The 20,243-nt window shown below is 43.6% G+C and overlaps 1 protein-coding gene across 6 annotated transcripts in view; it reads right to left on the bottom strand.

The window, feature by feature from the left end:
- GPATCH8 (G-patch domain containing 8) overlaps positions 1-20,243 on the bottom strand; it is a 473,369-nt gene that overhangs the window by 325,598 nt on the left and 127,528 nt on the right. For 2 of the 6 annotated variants that reach the window (XM_069634277.1, XM_069634275.1), the window contains exons 1-4: positions 15,080-15,154; positions 13,249-13,283; positions 8,777-8,794; positions 6,076-6,148 (exon numbers count right to left, since the gene is read on the bottom strand). Coding sequence is in view for 2 of the 6 variants with exons in the window: in XM_069634273.1 (XP_069490374.1) it covers positions 6,076-6,148; positions 15,080-15,154 (148 nt within the window). In the remaining 4 variants the exon portion in view is untranslated. Of the gene's footprint in view, positions 1-6,075; positions 6,149-8,776; positions 8,795-13,248; positions 13,284-15,079; positions 15,155-20,243 lie in introns of those variants that run through there. The other 4 variants (XM_069634278.1, XM_069634276.1, XM_069634273.1 and 1 more) reach the window with 2 other exon arrangements.

Here is a 20,243-nt window from a genome sequence, read left to right as displayed (position 1 = left end):
AATATTGGGGGCAAAGAATTTGCTCAGTCTGTTGGAAATCTCTGGTGGGTCCGAACATGTTTTAGTTGGTAAAATAACCTTCCCCCGGGGGTTTACCAGGACAAAAGCAAACAAATTAATTATTCTCAACATTTATGAACCCCCTCCCCTCCTATCAGAGAGGCCACAAAGCGATATTTAAAGAAGTTTAACAACTAACAACTTGACCGGTAACTCTCCTGTCTTGATCTGTGGGGAATTTAATTCTAGAATATGTACTGACGCTCACATTAAGGAATGGGAAGAGGGACATGTGTCTTTGCCTATGCAGTCAGGTGGCCTTGCTAATGCATGCAAGCTTGGGTTAAGCTGGGGTTAAGCTGGGGTTAAGCTGGGGTTAAGCTGGGCGAGATTACTTTACTCTGCCAGTTTCACCATGGCTAATGGAGCCTTCCCGTTGGACACTCCTCAATATACTCGAATTGGGCACCACAGTTGTAGTTTTATAGATAATATTTTCTTTGCTAAATCTCTGTCACTTATCGACGTGTGTTGCCCAACGAGAGGAGAGTGATCATTTTTCCCTCGTAGGCTCTCAATCTGCCCCATCGTCCCACTAGACCGTTCAATCTGAGCAACTGAGCATTAGTCCATCATGGTACCAGATTTCTTGGAGTGATAGTAAGATGGGGAATGCAAATCTCGTGGCACAAGATCAATTAAGCAAATACATGAGGATGTGCCGGTGTATTGATGTTAGTCCCACCTTGGTCTCTGCCAAACTGGCGATCACAGCCATGTGGGCAAAGGTTCATGGTGAGACTTGATTAAAGAGAGCTCAAAGAGTTCACATGAGATGGTGTTTTGGGAGGAGAGGGGCAGAAACTGGAAGGGAATGACCACAGGGATTAGCATGGGCAGTCAATGGGTGGGCAAATAACCAAACTTGACCTACAAGGCTTTTATCCCTCTTCACGTGCCATTCCTACCCATCTGTACTTTAATGCAATCGTTTCAACTTATAGTTGGTGCCAATAGCCCAAAGTAAAGGAATAACTATTTGGATTTGCAAATTGTGAAAAGGTCCCAGTCCTATTGCCATGGAAACATCACATTGGGCGTACAAGAGACCCCATTTTAGGTTTCCCAGCAGCCTGAACACCCACAGAGCCAAAAACATGTTTTAAGGCCTATGCAGAGTTCAAAGATCTGGATTCCCAATTGGCAGACTCGTTTGGGTGTGTAGACCAAACAGATAAGGCAGCAAGTCACTGGAATACTTAAAGTGCTGGCAATACAAGGGAGAAAGTAACACCCCGGCATCCTAGCCAAGTACTCTATGCTTCACAAAGAGGCAAGAAGCCATTCCTGGCACTCCTATACCCAAAGGAGAATGCAAAATGGCCACCAAGCTGCATATGCCTATAGCCAAAGGAGAATGCAAAAGGCCACCTACCTCCATATGACTTAGTCTTAACCCCCTAGCAACTCATGTGGCAAACATGCCCCAATCTGAAGAGAGTCTGGCCAATGGAGTCCAGGTACAATAAATCATTCAAAACAGGGACTGGGCTTTAAAAAGAAGCCAGCCCAGACAGCGATTGCCATTCCTTGGGAGAGCATGAAAGAAGACACCAGAGCCTGGGAGTCCCCGAGTGTGGATTACTTGGAAAACAGAAGCCAGAGCAGGAGCCTTCGAAACCGGTACTGTTGTATTGTACGATCAGAGAAGTGTGGTAAGAGTTGTCTTTAGAAATGATTTAGTGATGTTTGAGGGGCGGAAACCTTTGTGACGGGAGGAAACAATTTGGTTGGGAAGAAAGATACAGAGATGGAGCAGGTGGCAGAAGTTGGAGTCTAGGACAGAGAATGATTGGGAGAGTTGACAGATGACAGAGGAATACCACCTGTGAAAGCAAGAAAAGGGCTACAATCGGGAAACTGGGAGACAGTAGTATAGGAGGAAAACGATATTAGAAATACAGAAAAGGCTATTGTAATGAAGGAAGGCAACAACAGCTCAGAGTTTCTTGGAACAAACGTGAGAGCATTGGATAAACAATAAGGCAAGACATCCGGGAAAAGGAGAATAAAGATTGTGTGGCGATTGTTAGGAGGGAAACGACAGGAGGGTGGGAGAGAGCTGTTAACTGAAAAAAGGGATACTATCAAGAAGCAGGAAAGGGCTGAAGACCTAGAAATGAGGCGGGGGGAGTGAAGTACAGACCATCGTGGAGAAGACAGAAAGAGAGACCCACTGTTTAGATGGAGAATACAGGGACAATCCAGAGGGCCCTGGATGCAATGGAGAGTGCAGAGGTTGGTGGAGGAATGAGAATGCATAGTTTGGCCAGAGGGACAGGAAAGCCAGTCCAGGAATAGATTGGGCAAGATAGGACCAGCTCAAACCCAGAGAGTAGCAGAGGGTGACCGGGTAGAGTAGGAACACTCTTCTCAAACGAACCGCACCAGAGCACACCAATTCCTCTCTTCTTGGGGCCCTGCCTGTCAAGAAGGTGTTGTCATCCCACAAGGGAGAAACCCACAGTAAACCCCTAGAAGACAGAGCATGAAGACTCAAGGCAAATTACTGCCTGAGATTCGTGGGAGTTATGAATATAAAGACTGGAGAACACCCAGCATTCAGACCATGGAAAAAAATGACATCCATAAAGTGCGAATCTCTCCATTTGACCTTTTATGTTTGGTTTAAGGTTGGAGGAATTTCAGAGTATTTTTCTTTGCAACTTTCACTTTGCTTCGAGTATTTGCATTGTTTTCTGCAACTTGAGGAGACTGGATCTTTTGTTGGCGGACTTCCCTTTCCTGCCACCCCCTTCGACCAAGAGGTGAGGAACCTATTCTCTTGCGAATGGAGCCCTTTCCTTCACCTGACACTTGGCGACACAAACATCCTGACAGTTTGCTTACTGAGTTATTTCTCCATCCCGACATTCTGATTTTGTTTCGTCATACCAAAAGGGTAGCAAAAGCCTTAAACTATATGTTCATGTCAGAGTCTCTGTTCTGGAAACATTGTGGTGAGTTGACTAGCAAGCCAGAGGTTCCCAGCATTATACTGCATAAAGTCCCATAGATCAGCAACATACAGTCCAGCAGTATGCATTTAGTAGGAAACACTTGACCACCTCAATACATTGCTTCCCAAATGGGGAATCCTTTACATTAAGGACTAGCTTGAGCAAGGTCAGGAGGTAATCTTGTGGTTAAGTTAGTTTACAAAAGCGTGCTAAATGAGTCATAAATGGAGTGGGTACGTACACACATCTTAGAAATGCTTATGCAGCAGCAATGTGGAGCAGTGTTCCACTTCAACCTTACATGCAAACATTCATTGGTTTATCACTTTAGAGAAGGCACCTCAATGTATCTACTAATATTGAATTGGGCAAGACACTGGGGAAAATCTGATTGACTTATATTGGTAGATGGTGAACCAAAACCAGCAAATTTCTGTTATGCGCACATAGCACATATGTGCAAATATACATACATGTATGTGTATTCACATGTATGCCTGGACACGTATTCATGTGCACACATATCCACAGTATTTCAGGTGGTCCTTGTACTCCCTGGGTGGACATTCACAATGTTGAAGTACCATTTGGAGTCTAGGATAATGTGTGCTGCAGGGTGATTGGTCTTAATTATTGCATTTTTTTCCTGTGAAGATTCAACTTTAGTTGGTTGCTTCGTAGTCACCAAAGAACAAAAAATGGATAGTAAAACTGAGTATGTAGGAAGAGTAAGTGAGCGCATGGAGTGATGGGTCTAAATAGGCTAAATAGTAAAGATGTCCGGTGGGAGGCATGGAGCTGGTCCTGCAGGAAATACTTAGTGTCTGCTCTGCTAGCGATTCTTCTAGACCCATTCCAAGGACCTTCTTAATATTTTCCCGAGAGAGCTGTTGGTTAGAGTTGGGCACTGCACATGCCAGTGCCCACCACCAATTAGGATATGTATCTATAGCCTAAAATAAAACACCTTAAATACCCCCACCTCTACTCTATGCACTACCATTTGCCACTCACACTCCCTCCCAACCGACCACCGCCTGCCCCATCTAACAAACTTACCTGCCAACAACTTGCAGAACTGGCAGCCATCCTCTGATCTGCCAATGCATTATGGACACCTGAAGACACCTTTGCAATGCATGCACACAAGACATTGGCATGCCTGCCCTATCCTTACCACTTTCCACTGATCTTCGCAGCCCTTTTCAAGAGGACTGCATCACAATCTGTAAGAAACCACTGTAGAACCCAACATTTCAGTCAACTTTCAACCGGTTTCCACTATTCCCCACTACTCCACAGTCCTTAAGCATGTGGCTTAATCAAACCATGGCTTACCTGGAAGGATAAGGGACCCTTTGACCCTTTCAAATTCGGGTTTCACAGTACACTCTAATGAAGAGTTGCTTGTGCACATCTCTAACTTTCTCACTAATGTCACCCCTCATCCAGCCTCTGAACATTTGGTCTTGCAGGCGCCTTTGACTCTGGATTTCTCCCCTTCCAGCTTTCAAGCCAACGCCTTTACTTGGATAACCTTCCCCGAACGAGTAACTCTGCCACCACCCTCCCTCCCCGCAGCGGAGTCTGACATGGTTCTGCATTATACACTCTCTAGATGGCTCCCTTTGGCTGTTCGCATTATCTGTTGGTACTAAAATCTTACCGTCATCCTGGAACAATCCAGTCTACAACCAAATGCCTGTGCCATTTCTCACTGGATTATGCTACATTGCCTGATGCTTTCATCCTACAAGCGTGATCTGATATATATCCAGGCGGCCAACACCACTGCTCCTATATCATTTCCACTTGATGAATGCACCCAACATGGCTATCTGCAGAGGTCCTTTAACAACTATCTGACAACTTCAAAACTGTACCATCGCAGACAGGCTGAACTTGCAGCACCAGCTGAACATTTTGAAAATCAATCTACATTCTTATCTCCCACTCCACCAGAACTTTAGTCCTTAGCAGACCAGACCATGCTCAAGCTTCATTGAGGGACTCCTCAATTTCACGTCCCAATCCTTTGCTACTCAAAGTAATAAACTTTGCTACCCACATCTGCCAATGATCCAAAGGCACCACCTCACATCTGCCTTAATGTTAACAATGCACACATCACTGCCTTGCCAACCTACTCTACAAATCCATGTACTGGAACTCCACCCTTCACCTAGCAGTCCACGTTTTACTATCCCCCTCACATCTGTCATTCTCATGCCTTCCAACTTAATTATCTCAATTCCATCCTACGTCGCTGTTGGCTTTCATTCCTTAACGCTTCTTACATGGGTAACAGATGTAAATCCTGTATCATATATATATTTCGAGATTAATCTGTCATGTAGGGACCACATTTTCAAGTTCCAACACCCTGCCACATCACATTCCAGTTCATGCAACAACGCACTTACGTTAACTATGTAAATCAAGTTAACTGCCTTAAACCCAGCACTTGCCACTTGCTGGCTGCACTCCCTCTGTTGACTTTTTATTTATTCAATTATTATTATTTATGGGTTTTTTTCCTCCTTGCTCCGCACTCTCCTTTTGTTGTCCCTTCCATGCACTTCTCCCTCTCCCCCTCTACCATGCACTTGCGCGTTCTCATTGTCACTGGGCCTAGTAAGATTGTGGTTTTTGTTTCTCCTCTGTTCCCCTTCCCTTGCCGCCCTCCGAAACACTTGTGTATGAGCACGATAGAAATAAAATATCAATACCTAGCTGTGTGACTGCTCGGCTGTGGATATGCCTTTGCTTGTTGGCCAAGTCCACTCTTCAATTGAAGACAGAAAAAAAAAGCTTCCGTAACAATGGAAGTCACCTTCACAGAAAGCCCTAGCCCGCACCTTTACAAAAGTGTGCCCCAGCCCTTAAGTAGTCAGAGCCGTGACCGAGACACCATTGTACGCCTTCCTGTGAGAAACAGCTAATAATTGTGAAAGCTATGTGTTGTGCAGTAAACATTTCAGTTAGAGAAACACTTAACAGCACACAGTATTTTAGGCGGAATGTGGCTAATTCAGCAGAGACTCGTTTCACTTACCCTGGAGAGATTTCCCCAGTCCCTGTCCCAGCTTCCAGCCTTGTTTCTGCAGTAAGCGGTGTCCCACATTATCCTGACAGACAGAACAGAGAAACAAACCAAAAATATTCCAGTAATAAATTCTTTTTTTTTCATACATCCACATCTCATGTGATGTGACAAGAGGTAGTACACAGATGCATGCAAAGTTTTTTTGTTTAATGCTACTGAACAGGCATAGGGTTGCCCCCACCAAAGGAAAAGACTGGACAAATGTCAAACTGCTGGTCATCGTTTCTTGAAAGGTAAGGGAGGAGGGGTAGGGAGGTTAAACCAGTTTCCTGGTGGTGTGCTGGACCACCATGATGTACAACACTTAAAAACCAAAACAGGCCATGAGAGAAACAGATACGGAACAAAAATAACAAATCATCAAAAAAGAAGAAAAAAAAGACGAACGAAAGCATAAAGTCAAGCGTTTGTACAAACACATATCCATCACCTAGACAGCAATATCTTGCACGACTGTCAGAAGATCTATGCTGCATTTCATTCTTTCACCTGTGTCAGGAATTGTTTAAAACTGCGCAAGGTGCGAGTGCAACACGACTCCCCCCACCACTGGAGACCAAAACACAATCAGAGCACAATCCAGGCGAAATTTGATTGGGTTCGTATTTTTTTAGAAGGGAGTTTAATCGTTCATTTTGGTAGTGTTAAAAACTAGCATGCAGCCAAATATTAAACTGAAAAACGGTGAGGTTAGTATTTGAAAGAAAAGAAAAAAAAACTAAAAGTACCTTAAATGAGCAGAAGCACAGACTGGGTGATGCATCTCACGTGTAACGGAACCAAAATGCAAATATGTTAGGGTGGGCGGAAAGGGAGAGGCCTAGCGAGGGGTTAAACAGCAAGATCCATTAGTGCTCAAGGGTAAGGGGTAGCCTGCATAATGCCTCATCTTCTGCCTTCTTAATGTGAAAACGTATGAAAAGTGTTGGTTCCGAATTTCAAGGTCAGCATTCTCAAAACAGGATGGTAGAAAGGGGTCCATCATGAGCCCGTGATATGGAGACCCAGCGTCTTCTCAGCTCGTTACCTTTTCTTTTTCATTTACCTGCTCTAATTGCGAGTCAACTCAGCAGAACGATTAACTCTGCAGCTAGCTACTTATACAGTGCATTTTGCAGAAAGTGCTCTACGTTCTCATAACCCATGTGCAGAAAGATGACCCCGTGCAACAAGCTTCTTCTGCCGGGGGTTGGAATCCACGTGTTAAGCAGTGGTAACAGGCAGGTGGCTGCGCGCCTGAGGTCTCGATTCCACCAGTGACAGAGCAAAGACTGTAAATCTCTGTCCCACTGGCAGGCCACTCAGCAGCAGAGCAATCAGCCCGACTAATGATTGAACACATGAGAGGCACAGGGCAGACTGCTCTTGAAATAGACTAGGAAGCCACATGTGTGATGCTGAGAACTCTGCTAGCTAACAACTTTCTTGCTCGGTCTGGTTTCTGAAGTTACATTTTACACCAGCTAATAGGCATGAGGCACAGTCGCTGGGTAGGCCATGAGGTGGCACGCACACCTCATCATGTTCCTGTTCCCAAAACCTCCCTCCCATGTGCTTCCAAACAAGAAGTATAGTCTAGAGCCCTGGTATTTCCTAAATACAATCTATTTTTTCTCCATTACTCTACTGCCACCCTCCTCTGCCGCCCCCTTTCATGAAGGATGGCCTACTCTAGCAAAATGCTGGCAACATCCACAGAGGGGTTGAATTTGGTCAGACATTGGATGCAGACTGAAGCATGGATATCCTGAATGGAAGGACATATTTTGATCATATCAGTCTTAAACTCATTCTGATTAGTGCCACAGAGATTCCAAGCATGTGATCCAAGAGGTGCTTCAAAATTAAGTGAAAGGGGCTCTTCAGACCAAAAAACAAAAAGGCACGTCAACTGCATAAGGAGCTCATGTCAACTGAGTAGTACAATTCAGTAACAAGCTCATGATACAAGCTGCCAATGGCTGCTACAGAGTACATACACGTCAAGATAGGTGTATTGTCAGACAAGTATACAGAAGAAGGCATTTGACCCACCACTGCACTTATGTGGACCAACACCTAGGACTTCTACATGTTCATAGGCACTGCTCTGCCTAACATGACATGACATCCATCTTCTATACAGTTTGAGCTTGAAGAATTACAACAAAAAGGATTGCTCTTTGTTAATGACCCATCTTTGAGAATCAGGGTAGACACAAATATTACATAAACTAATGTTTAAATGATTTTATGTGCGCTTAAGCCTTTCCCATCTTTCAGGACTTGACAGATGAAATTCTCCAGCACAAGGACATTTAGCAACTTTCATATTGTTCTTTATTTGGTGCATTAAAAATATATATATATAAATTAAATCTTCAAACTATGATTTTGATTTGATTTTTGCACTTGTACTGCGCATATCACAAGGAACCAGGCAGAGGCTGCATTTGGCCACAGATGTTAAAATAGATGAACTACATAGTAGTTCACAAACGAGCACCATAATATGTAGGGCTCAACTCCAGAAATGACAGGCGAGACGGAGATGAGCCATTATGCGGACAAGGTTGTGATTATGGAATGCACTAAGAATCGACAGATGAAGCAGTATGTATGCTATTTTCAGAAGCAGTGCAAGTGGGGTGAAAGCATATTCCATACGAACCTGGCTTTAAAAACTGGGCTGTCAAAAGAACAGTTAAATGTAACACAAAGTAAGAAACTGTCCAATCACTAAAGGTTTATTTTTTCGATTTATCGCTTCGGATTATTTATTTTAAATCATATCAGCGCTTGCAAGTAATGTCAACATAAGAAGGGGTGAGCTTAAAAGTAAAGTACACAAGGCAAGGAAAGATTTGAGAGCAATGAATTGTGACAGACAGTGGGAGAAAGGGAGAAGAGAAAACAAAAAAAAGGAGAAGCGTAGGAAAGGAGTACAGACATTTATATACATCAAGCTTACAAAACCACTCAAGGAGGACGTCAGTTCCCTACAGCTCGTTGTGAGGAAAGGATCCAGACTAAGTCCAGGGGTCGGCAACCTGTCGCTCGCCAGAGGGTTTGGACGACTCCCAGGATCCCTCACCTTTGACTTTGCTGGTATTGGGTGACTGGAGTTCTAGTCCAGATCATCTGGAAAGCCAAAGGTTGCAGCCCTAATCAATTTACCCTGAGAATCGGCATCAGAACTGTAGCTAAATAAGGCAGACTTCCAAAAGCCATTTCTTTTGAACGTGTGCTGGGACAATCTGGTACACAGCTGGTGGGTGCACTGTGCAAGCAAACTACGGACTAGAAAGTGAAGATCGCTCTAAACCAGATTTGGTTAAAGCTGAGAGGTTGGACAAGCATGTGGGAGTTTGCCCCATAAACAGTCACTAATCGAAGTCTGTTCAAATGTACGCACACACTTTGCATACACTTACGTTCACCATTCCAAGGTAAGAAATATCGTGGTATTCATTTAAAATGAGCTATCGTAAATGAAAAAAATCTTAATTCAGATATATTTCCAACATTTAAGAGTAAAGATACTATTAAAATGTGTTCAGAACTTGGGTGAATTTAAAGAGGATTTCGCCCATGACATATGGACATTTTATATATTTAGGCCATACTTCTTGCTGTAGTAAGTAATTCGTTTTTAGACACCATTATGAAACGTGGCACTCGCTTCAAGGCCTGACTCACAGAATTGCCTTGCAGATGAAGGATATTAATCTTCAGCACGCTGACAATGCCTGCTGCTTTTGCAGCAGCCAATTCGTCGAGTCAGCAGAATAGAGAAACAAAGACTGCACAAGCACGTGAAGGAGGCGGGCGAAACACTGCGGTAGTGCACTGCTCTTTCATCCCTAGAGACAGGGGGAGGAGGGAGGGAACAGGCGGTTCGTTTCTGATGTGAACAGTACTGAAGAAGCATGGTATGCTGTAATCCCAGAGTTTGGCGCATTGGCGGAGTTTCCTGCAGTGACCGATTTGGAAAGGCAGGGATGTGCGTAAAATACTGCAGAGAGCACGAACCAAGGGCTTTCGCTTTTGGGATGCGCAACACAGGTGCGCCATCAGCTCTCTGGTAGTATGGAGCAAAGTAGACGAGACCTAAGAGCATGCAGCATAGCTGTGCAACTGCATTAATGCATGTAATTCGGGGGGAGGGGGGGGATTACTCTGGTACGGGGCGTAGGTCTTTTTGTAGGTGGTGGTCTGAGTCCAGGGGATAGAGGCATGTGTCCAGATGGGACCCTCGTGTGCCTTTGATGCTTGGGTGCATTGGCCAGCCAGGGCATGTACAATGGTCGTAGAGATCGTGTTCGGTTTGATGTCAGTAGGTAGGGATTTTAAATTGCTGTGTGCTTGGTCTGGGTTTAGTGTGTTTGGGCGTGGAAACAACTAGTATTAGGGCTGGCAATTCTTTCGAGGGTTGTTGCATTAAACCGCAAGGTAAGCTTGAAATCGGGACCAAATTGTTCTTCCAGAAAGACGATAAACTATTCAGCCAGAGGAAATTGAGCTGTTTGTTGGCGAGTTTACGAGCCCTGCTTTTGGTTCATGAAATGGAATATGTTGTGCTGAGGCCAGACACAATTGTTTATTAAAATTAGCTGTATGTAGGTCAAGTTGAGGGGCTAATACAATGTCAAGTCATTCTGTAGGATGGGCGTGAAAGGAGGGGGGGAAGCTATTTCTAGGGTTCAGCTACAGTACATCAATTCAAAAGAAAATAGAGTGGTGGACACGAACATGCTCTTGGCGGTTTCACCCTCTTGCAATATAATGGAAACGCGATTTTCAACTGAGCTGTCGAATTTCCTGCCGTGGACTCTTGAGTGGCTTGTAAACTCTACGAACTGTGCCCCAAAGGAGCTGTACACGTTGATAGACTGCTACAAGGTATCCTTCATGCAAACAGATTATGACCATTCCCAAAAGCAAACCCTGAAGCTCCCTACAATATGGTACAGTGAGGCCGAAGACGGAAGCAACTTTGTAATGCTGCAGTGTACAGCTCAGTGAAGCCCAGCTTTATTAATCGTGAGACGCCAGCGCACTATGCAGAATGGTGTATCTGCACTTTAAAGCAGCAGTCCACAGAGCTGCAGGGAAACGCAAATTGATAACCATGTCAACCTGCATAGATACTGAGCCAGCTCAAGCCAAATGGGATACTAGAGTCTGGCAACGTATACAGCTATAAGGGCAGCCAAAGGGACTAGGCTCTCATTACACAGTCAACAATATCTAAATATTTAAAACATTTCTTGGGACAGGTTGTGTTATCTAGTCTTAAATAGAAGAGTCTGAAGCTTCCATGTGTTCTCCTTTAAGGGGAATTGTGTACTAAAAAAGGATTACACTGTCTAGAACAGATGGTAATGTCCTAGGCATGAGAAGTCTTGAGTAGACAGGACGTGGCTCCGTAAGGGGATTTAGCAGGAAGCAGTAAGGCATTGAATTACAAGGAGCGTGAAATAGGCATGTCACCTTGTCATAAAACTATATTAGGGGATGGTAGACAGAAAAAAAACAGGTCCGAGTAACAAATAAGAGCACTTTTCAATAGGGGAGGCAAGAGTTACTTTTCTAGATGCTTTTAAGGTATGTGGGTATATAAAACTGTCATGCACTAGGCAAATCAATACCAGGACAGATAACAATAGGGAGCCTTCATGACTGCCAGCTGTGCAATAGCACTCCCTGCCAGTCAAAGTTAACAACGCATGGCCCTTTGCAGGCCACCCATGGCTTTGTGGGCCCCTCAAGCTGTAGGATTCGAGCCAGCTCTGAGCTGTACGCTGTAGCACAACACTCGATACCTCCCAACAGATAATGCTGCAGAGGCAGACTGGGACTGTACACACGGCGCAGTGAGTGCATAATCCACGCAATGACATTGCCATGCCCCTCCTCCCCGGGGGACCAGCAAGAACACAACCTATCGCCCCCAAAAGCTTAAAAAGATAAATCTATATTATAAAATGAAGACAAGAATATGTCCTTAAGTTATATCCCAAGATAGAACACTTTGAAAACTCAGAGCGAGACACTGAAAGAAACAATTTTAATGAAGTTTGTTTAAAGGGCTATGAGATGCATTATCTCAGAGTCCTTTATCACAACTAATGAGGGGTTTCTTTTCAGACCTTGTTAAAAGCATGGACTTCACTTGATAATCTTATTTGCTAATGCATACATCTCTATTAGTTTTAATCAACACTTATCCACACGAACTTCGTATAATGTTGCCATCTACTCTTTCAGAGGGACTACATTTCTGGAAACGTCACGAAAAGGTCTGTTTCTCCACATCAAAGCTCACCGTTTTATGCTAATCGCATTAATTGCCAATTTTAACACACCTTAAACCATAAACCCTGGGTCGGACCACCCCTCCCGTGCATTAAAGCCCCTGTATGCGACTTTACTTTGTCACCATTGCACGGATCAATATTCCCTTTTTTACGGGTTGGACCCTTAGCATCATCACAAGCTCTACAATGAAAGAACGACTTATCTCGACAGATTACACTCAAATTGAAGCCTGCTACACTTTCTTTCCTGCCTGCCTGTCTCTTTTCTCTGCCACTTTCAGAAAGTAACTGATTTAAAATGCATGCTACATAAATGGAGTCCGTTGAAGGAGCAAAAGAGTCACCAAATCTATTAAACAGCAGCCCATTTTAGACAGGCCACTTACTACTTGGCTTACTTACGGTGTGTGGAGAAGAGGTCATTACCATGTCCAATGTGAAAACATACTACCGATTCACTTCGCAAAAGCTCCCTACAATGGGCTGTCTTTCTGTGCAGGTATGGTTGGGGTGCCCCTATAGCTAAATAGTAACTTTTCCCGCTTTAATTAAGGAGACCGACTCCTCCCAAGCACCTCATCTGAAATGGAGACTGCACTGCCCACCTCCCCCCATCTCTGCAGCATTATCTCATGAGTCACCCATTACTGCCATGCCCAAGTGTAGAACCATGCCAGCACAATGACAGAAGGGAATGTATGCAGTGTTTACTAGACGAGAAGAACAGTAGTAACAGGTGGGGGAAATTGGGAGGCGGGAGGGAGAAAGAGGAAAAGGAAACCCTAGAGAAGAAATTAAACAAGGCAGACCGTGCAATACAAACCAGTTCATGGCTGCTTAGCTAATAGGGACCAACTGCTGTGAAAGAAAAATGCCGAACAGCCCAAGTTGTGTAAATTTCTGTTTAACATCTACACACACGCACACACACACACACACGAGCACATGACACCGACCTACACTGGGATGCACATGTATGCTGATCCTTTCAGGACCTAACGAAAATTGAACAGCACTGCATTGCTAGACAAGGAGGTTGCAGGCTGCTCCAGAAGAGTGTACATGAGCAAACAAACCTCTGCCGATCGACGGCAACACAAACGAAAGCGGTAATATAACCACGGGCAGTAAAGTCGTAATCCTGTGTATAATACCCAATATTATCGAGCTGTATAGTTCAGCAGCTAGCGACATATTGCACGTTAAGCGTATAATTGCACTTAAGCAAAGAGTGACCGGAAAGGAGTACAGAATACAAGGTAAACCTAAACTCCAAGTTCATGCTGAAGAATAGATCAGTTATGAGTTTAATGTCCCAGAGCCTGAGAGAAGAAAGTAAACCGGCAACTCAAGATGTGAACGTCCATGAGGTCTGCCAATCAAAGGCGCTTTAAATCCATGCGCTAGCCCAGGAGTGGCACCAGGACAGGGGCCAATAAACTACCACAATCAACCCACAAAATGCCCAATGAGAAGGCTTAAATGGTGTCCTCATGTTTCTGCAGCCAATGATTAATGCACTCTGGAGTTGCTCATTCTCAGAGCCATAGCGCATTTGCGATTTTTCACATTGGGATAATTGTACCCAATATATATCTTCGTATACAAGACTGATCATTACAGTCGCTGCTTTGTAGATTCATTTTGGAGTTCTCGGTCTTGTTCCAATTTGTATGCAGAGCTCCACTTAATTAAATCATTCTGTTCAATCAGAATTGTTCCAACATCTGCTATAAAGTATGCTACTGGCCCTTGCGGATGTGAGTCCTTGAAATTTAGCCGCTGTTGCAAGCCTTACTTTTGAATGGTTAGGTCGCATTCCCAGTTTAGCTCCTAACCACCAAGGGCAACACTCCAGTTTTTGACCTCCCGAATCAAAACCCAGACATGCGCACGGCAACGCAACATGTAACAAGCCACAATTTGCTATGATTACATGTAGGCCATATCCATCTACTTTGTAGAATACAGTAGAGATGGAACACATGTGGTTGCACACTGTAGGCAGGGAGTATGCACTAAGCACTAAACTACAAGCTTTCATTTTAGCCACGGAACTGGCTTATTGTGAGAAAACACATTTACCAACTAAAGCCTCCATGAAAAAGCTGTACCAATGTTGGGAGGGGGAAATCGGGGGACCAACATTTGGAAGAAAAAATATCTAGTTGTCAAAGACTACACATGCTGAAAACAGGTGTCCTCCACCCTAGGGGCAGGTAGGACGCCAGAGTAAAATCCAGCACTATTCCACTAAATAACCTCACCCCCTAGCCGGCACACAAACTTCAAAAGGATCAACATACATTGCAGCCAGTCTTCACTAGGTTACAAACACAGGCAGGCAACTTACAAGCTTCATGGAGTTACATCTATGGACAGTTCATAAACTTAAAGAATCTACAAACCCCCCTCCCCCGTTACTTCATCTCAGTGTCTTTTATTAAAGATGCCATACGATTATCAAACTGGTATAACAAGCTAAGGCTCTGCCCATGCTAACGGTCGCACCCACCAATCAAAGACACCCAACACTACTTATACTGATTTCCCCTCATCTGTACATGCCATATATAGTTAACCTCACTCACATCACATGGCATCCAATTACTGTAACCTACAGTGCTGTTGGCCCAGAAATCAAAAGTTCTTACCGAGTTGATGGGTTTGTCAAGTGACGCTTGCTCAATCTCAAACTGGCCGTCCTCATACTGATCAAAATTACTTCCCTGGGGGAAAAAAAACATGGGTAAAGTTAATGTTTATCATCGACTTAGTATTGCGCCATCTACTAATCAAAGCCACGAGTTTGAATTACAAGTCATTGATCTGTGTAATGTTAAACATTATATCACCACCCGCAGCACTAAGGAGCAAAAACCCATTTATTGTGTCTGCCCCTCACTCAGAAGCAACTTATGTTATGTAGTAGGCCCCTACTGGGACTTTTGCTGTGTCCCTGCTGCCTTTGCAGGGCATATTAGCCGCGCACTGGCTCAATACAAAACCCCAAAACTAGTGCACAAAAAGGCATGTTTTTCCAAAAGCTAGCCATAGTGATCAAGGGTGGCATCTGCCTCCACGCAGGCAACAGTGAGCAGGTGGTGTAAAATACCAGATCCGTCTACTACTGCTAGGACTATGTGCCACCAACCACATCAAAGATTAGAAATACAGCTAGTAAATAAACACAATTCCCATTCAATGACATCTCCTGCCAAGCGTTCGGTAACATTAAAAGCTGAAAATATAACTACAAGTATCAGAAAAATCTCGAAGGTTGACAAAAAAAACCAAGACCACTAACCTTGACCTATTTTGAATACGGCCATGTACATTTCTTGAGGACAGACCGGTGAATTTTCTGTACAGCATTATAAATGTATGGTTGGCCCAATAGGTATATTTTTTGCCCTTAAAAGCACCAACGGCCCACAGTGACTCAGTTGACCTGATCTACCAACATCCTTACACCACAAGGAACCTCATTTGCTTTTATCTCGACTGCAAAACGCTCCCCGAACACTCACATATTCCCTTACAAACGACAAGAACACTACTAGAACGCTGGTACCCATTCATATGAAAGCACAAGAATACTAATCAGGAAAATATATATACTGTGGAACCAGAGGTCTCAAATTCACTGTTGAAGAAAAAAAGCCCCAACTTGCTATGTCACATACACTTTGCAGGCTAAATGTATTTAAGCACGATATGTCATGCTTAACATACTGGCAGTGAAATATGAACAGGTTAATGCCCCGCTGGAGTCGTACCACACGTACAACTCCAGCGGGGCATTAACCACACGTTCCTTACGGTCCCGCCAAGGGACCTTGGAATAGGGCGGTAAGGGATTACCGGCACCAGTCTCCTTACCAGTGCCTGGTATCCCTTCCCACCCACCTTGTAATGACCCCCATAGTACCAAAACGTTTCCTCGTTTAGTGACGTTAGTTTAAATACGAAGGAGCTGGAGAGTTCTACCCTGGTCTTCTGCAGCTCTGGTTACACAATCATTTAATGCTTTAGGGTTTCATAGTCTCCCCGCAAAAACTACACTCCACACTTTCCCCTAGGGCTATAACGAATAGAACATCCCTTGTTTGAATCAGGTTGAAACAACGTCTCATGAAGGTGTCCATATTTCGGCTAGGGATTTCAGCAAGGAGCCTTTTTTGTTAGCCTCAAGCTGCATTTCCCCATACGACTTGTATTTCTTCCTTTTATCGCAAGTTTTTACCCAGTCATGTTCTCGAACATTTTTTTTCCACCTACACTGGGTTTCTCAAAGTCTCAGGGGTAATCTCCTAGTTCCATTATTTCCACACTGTCTGAATGTCTCGGAGGTGGGGCATTTACCCCCTTTAAAAACGACTTTCCCCATCAGGGCGTATGAATTTCTCAAAATTAGTTTTCGATATAACAACTTCTTCCAAGTGCACAATACTGATCAACAGCTCAGGCCAGTTCAAAGATCAGCATTGTTGCAGGGACACAACTCGGGAGGGTCAGAGCCCTTCTACAAATTTGTCCCTCCAACTTGCTAAGATCCAGTTTCTCAACTTCTCCCCCATTTTCAAGGCGATATGACACAGCTGGGACTACTTTACACAAGAAGAATTGTAGCAATGATTGGAGGGTAAAGCGACAATACCCTTTCTTAATGTATGCTATTTGGGCCGCATACCATTTCCCTTTAACCCATACTGCCTCTTTCCTATTCCCATAGTCAAATGCCTAACAAGGGTTAACCATAGGTACTTTACTGTTGGGAGAACCGTTAATGTGGTCAGTCCCATTTGCCATTTACAGTGTGTTGGTTTCTGCTTCTTACCGCTTTAACACAAGATGTTGGATTTAGATTGATTTTCAACGAGGCAATTTGCCTTGACGTAATCCTCAAAACTATTGAGAAGTCTTTGCAGACCCAACGGTGTCTTATCCATTAACAGTACATCGTCTGCATATGCGACCCAAAAACAATGTTCTCCCTCAACTCTTGGGGACACGAACAAAGTGTCTTCCAACAATTCTCCCAGGTCTGCCTAGGTTACAGAGGCAGGGGGCCAGTACGCAACCCTGCCTCAAACCACGTGCAGTTTTTAGCAGACCAGACACTTCTCCCCTTGAACTCAACCTCACCTGAACCATGGTGTTACTGTGCATCTGGACCAACGTTTCCAAGAGAGGTCCTGGAAGACCCCACTTAAGTCATTTGGAGCAAAGCCTTGCTCCATTTACCATATCGACTGCCAGACTCAGGTCAACGCTTGCCACATACAGTGGGTCCTTCCCCCTTTAAACTGGCCTGGTCAATCAAAGATTGAATAAGCGGACCATTTGCGTCTGTACCAATTGCCCGTCGGAACCCTGTTTGAAATATATCGATGATTCCAGACGAGGGGAACCAGTCCTCAATGCTTCCTAGAACACATTTAGCAAAGACTTTACGCTCTACGTCCAGGAGGGCAATAAGTCAGTGCATTGGGTCCAGGCGATTCCCTTTCTTATGGATTGGTACAATTATTGATGTATTAAATGAGACTTGTAAAGTTTTAGCTTCCAAAATGCTTTGAAATAAGGTATGTAGGTTCACCGGCCATACTTCAGGGTCCCTCTTCATTACTAGGTTGCATAAACGGTTTGGGCGCAGGAGTTAGAGTCCGACTTTATAATTACACGCAGATTGCCCAAAAATAGGTCAACTTCCCAATGCTCATTAAAGACAAAGGTCAACATTTCCAAATGTGCCTTATTATATAGATCTTCAAAGCGACTACTCCATATTTCCTCAAATAGGATTGCCCATTTCAGGGATACCCTTCTTGCTCTTCTTGAGGGGCCAGAAATTCCTGCTAGAGTTCTTCAAGACTAATTCCAGCATCATTTCCCCAAGAATCATTACACTCGTCTATCTCTAATACCAGGCCTCCAGATCATGTGCGTAGCAGGCCTATTTATGCATGAAAATCTTGTAAATATGACAGCTTTATTATTTTCCTGTGTACATTTAGTTTAGAGCAGTGCAAAGGTCAGGTGACTCGACACAAACCAGAAGGCTTCTTTGGATTTTTATCAACGTGGACGTAATTGCAAACCATGAATACAAGCCTCAGAAACAGAATAGATTTCTCTGAAGCCTTTAACAAAAAAAAAAAAAAAACTGCACACTGTGATAAAAGGAATGCTTTATTTCCAATCAGTTTCTGCTGTGTTGATGCTCATGGAGCAAACAGAAGCACTGTGGATAGTTAGTTATTTTCCTAGTCTTGTTGGATTGTATAATTAATAACATGGAAAACTAAGTTGCAATTGAGAATGCATCTTTTGTGACAAATAATGCTTTTTTGTTCCAGTGAAAGCATACCAGTACGTCACAATTGTATTTTTCAGAGATCATGTGCTGTGTGCATAATCACACAGAGGCAGATTATTTTTACACTTATAATTTAATTTACACTCCAATGATAAAAACTGTTTGTAAAATGATTACTATGCACCGTCTAGTTCACATCCATTCAACCTTGCAGTCAATGGGGTATGTTACTATAAATGGTCAGTGGCAGCAGAATCTTTGCTCAAGTATGAGTTGTCATTACACAAATCACAGGTGTTCTAGCCTCTCAAATCTTCAAGACTACAATTAAAACATCAAAAACCTGACTCTCCAGGAAGGGCAAGCGCTGTTTAAAAACAAACAAATTAAAGTTACATTTGTTATAGCAACAGCAAAACCTGTTCCAGTGATAATCCAGAAGGTATTTAACTTTATAAAGAACTTCATACATGGTTCGTCCAACATCTAGGCACTGTGATTATACCTCAGTCGATACTCAGTTAACCGACCTCTGAAGGATGTCAATAGGATAGCTCAGCCGGTTGAGCACTCATTGCTGCGATCTGTAGGTTGCAGGTTCGTATCCCGGAAAGGCCAACTCAACCTTTCCGCCTTCCGAGGTCGATAAAGGAGTACAGACTTCGGTTTGGTGATAATTGTGATATATGTTCTATGTACAGCGCTTTGCCAAAAGCGCTATATATTTGACCATAAGATTAGATCTAGAATTTACCATGAAGTCCTTGCCTGCCTGCACTGTTCTATCATAGCACTGACATACCATTTGGTAGCAATAGCTCCAGAAAATGAGGACTTTCATTAAACAGCAAAAGACAATTCTGCTATCGAACCTCAAAACCCACAATACAATTCATGTTTGCTTTACTATATAATTGGCTAGGGTTTTGTGTTTTCAACATTTAAATATGTACAGGAGAGAGCAAATGGTCAAACCTTAGAGAAATAATGAAAGGTGTATTCTCTCACAATGCAGAAAGCTTATGCATAGTAATGATTTCCATACAGTTTTGCACACGTCGGCTGAATGTCACATACATTTTACTCTTGCAAAAAGAGAAGCCATTTTTACTCTCTTAAAATCAAATTCACTCTCAAAGTTTAAAAATAGGGAGTAAAATATTCCCACCTCAAAATCTTATCTGGAGCCTGTCTGATACTCTTGATGTTCTTACCCCTGTCATGAAGATCCACTTGAAGCCCAAAGCCAAGTACAACTCCTAGTATGACTCCAATCTCGTCACCCTTAAACACAAGCGCAGGGAGGCTAAAAGGAAATGGCTAGCTTCTTGCGCATCCTCTGACAAACTGGCCTGCCGCCTACTATAACGGCAATATCGGCTATCTGTCTGCACTAAGAAGAGAGCCTATATCCAAGCCTGTGTCTCTGCGGCATCCAACAACTCGGTCGAACTCTAAAATCTGCAAGGAGTTGGCCAATCCTGTTCCACTCTCTA

This window comes from Ambystoma mexicanum, chromosome 13, assembly GCF_040938575.1.
Source record: "Ambystoma mexicanum isolate Mex_15411 chromosome 13, UKY_AmexF1_1, whole genome shotgun sequence".
Lineage (NCBI taxonomy): Eukaryota > Metazoa > Chordata > Amphibia > Caudata > Ambystomatidae > Ambystoma > Ambystoma mexicanum.
Note: the sequence above shows the minus strand (reverse complement) of the source record. Positions and strands in the feature narration are given on the sequence as shown.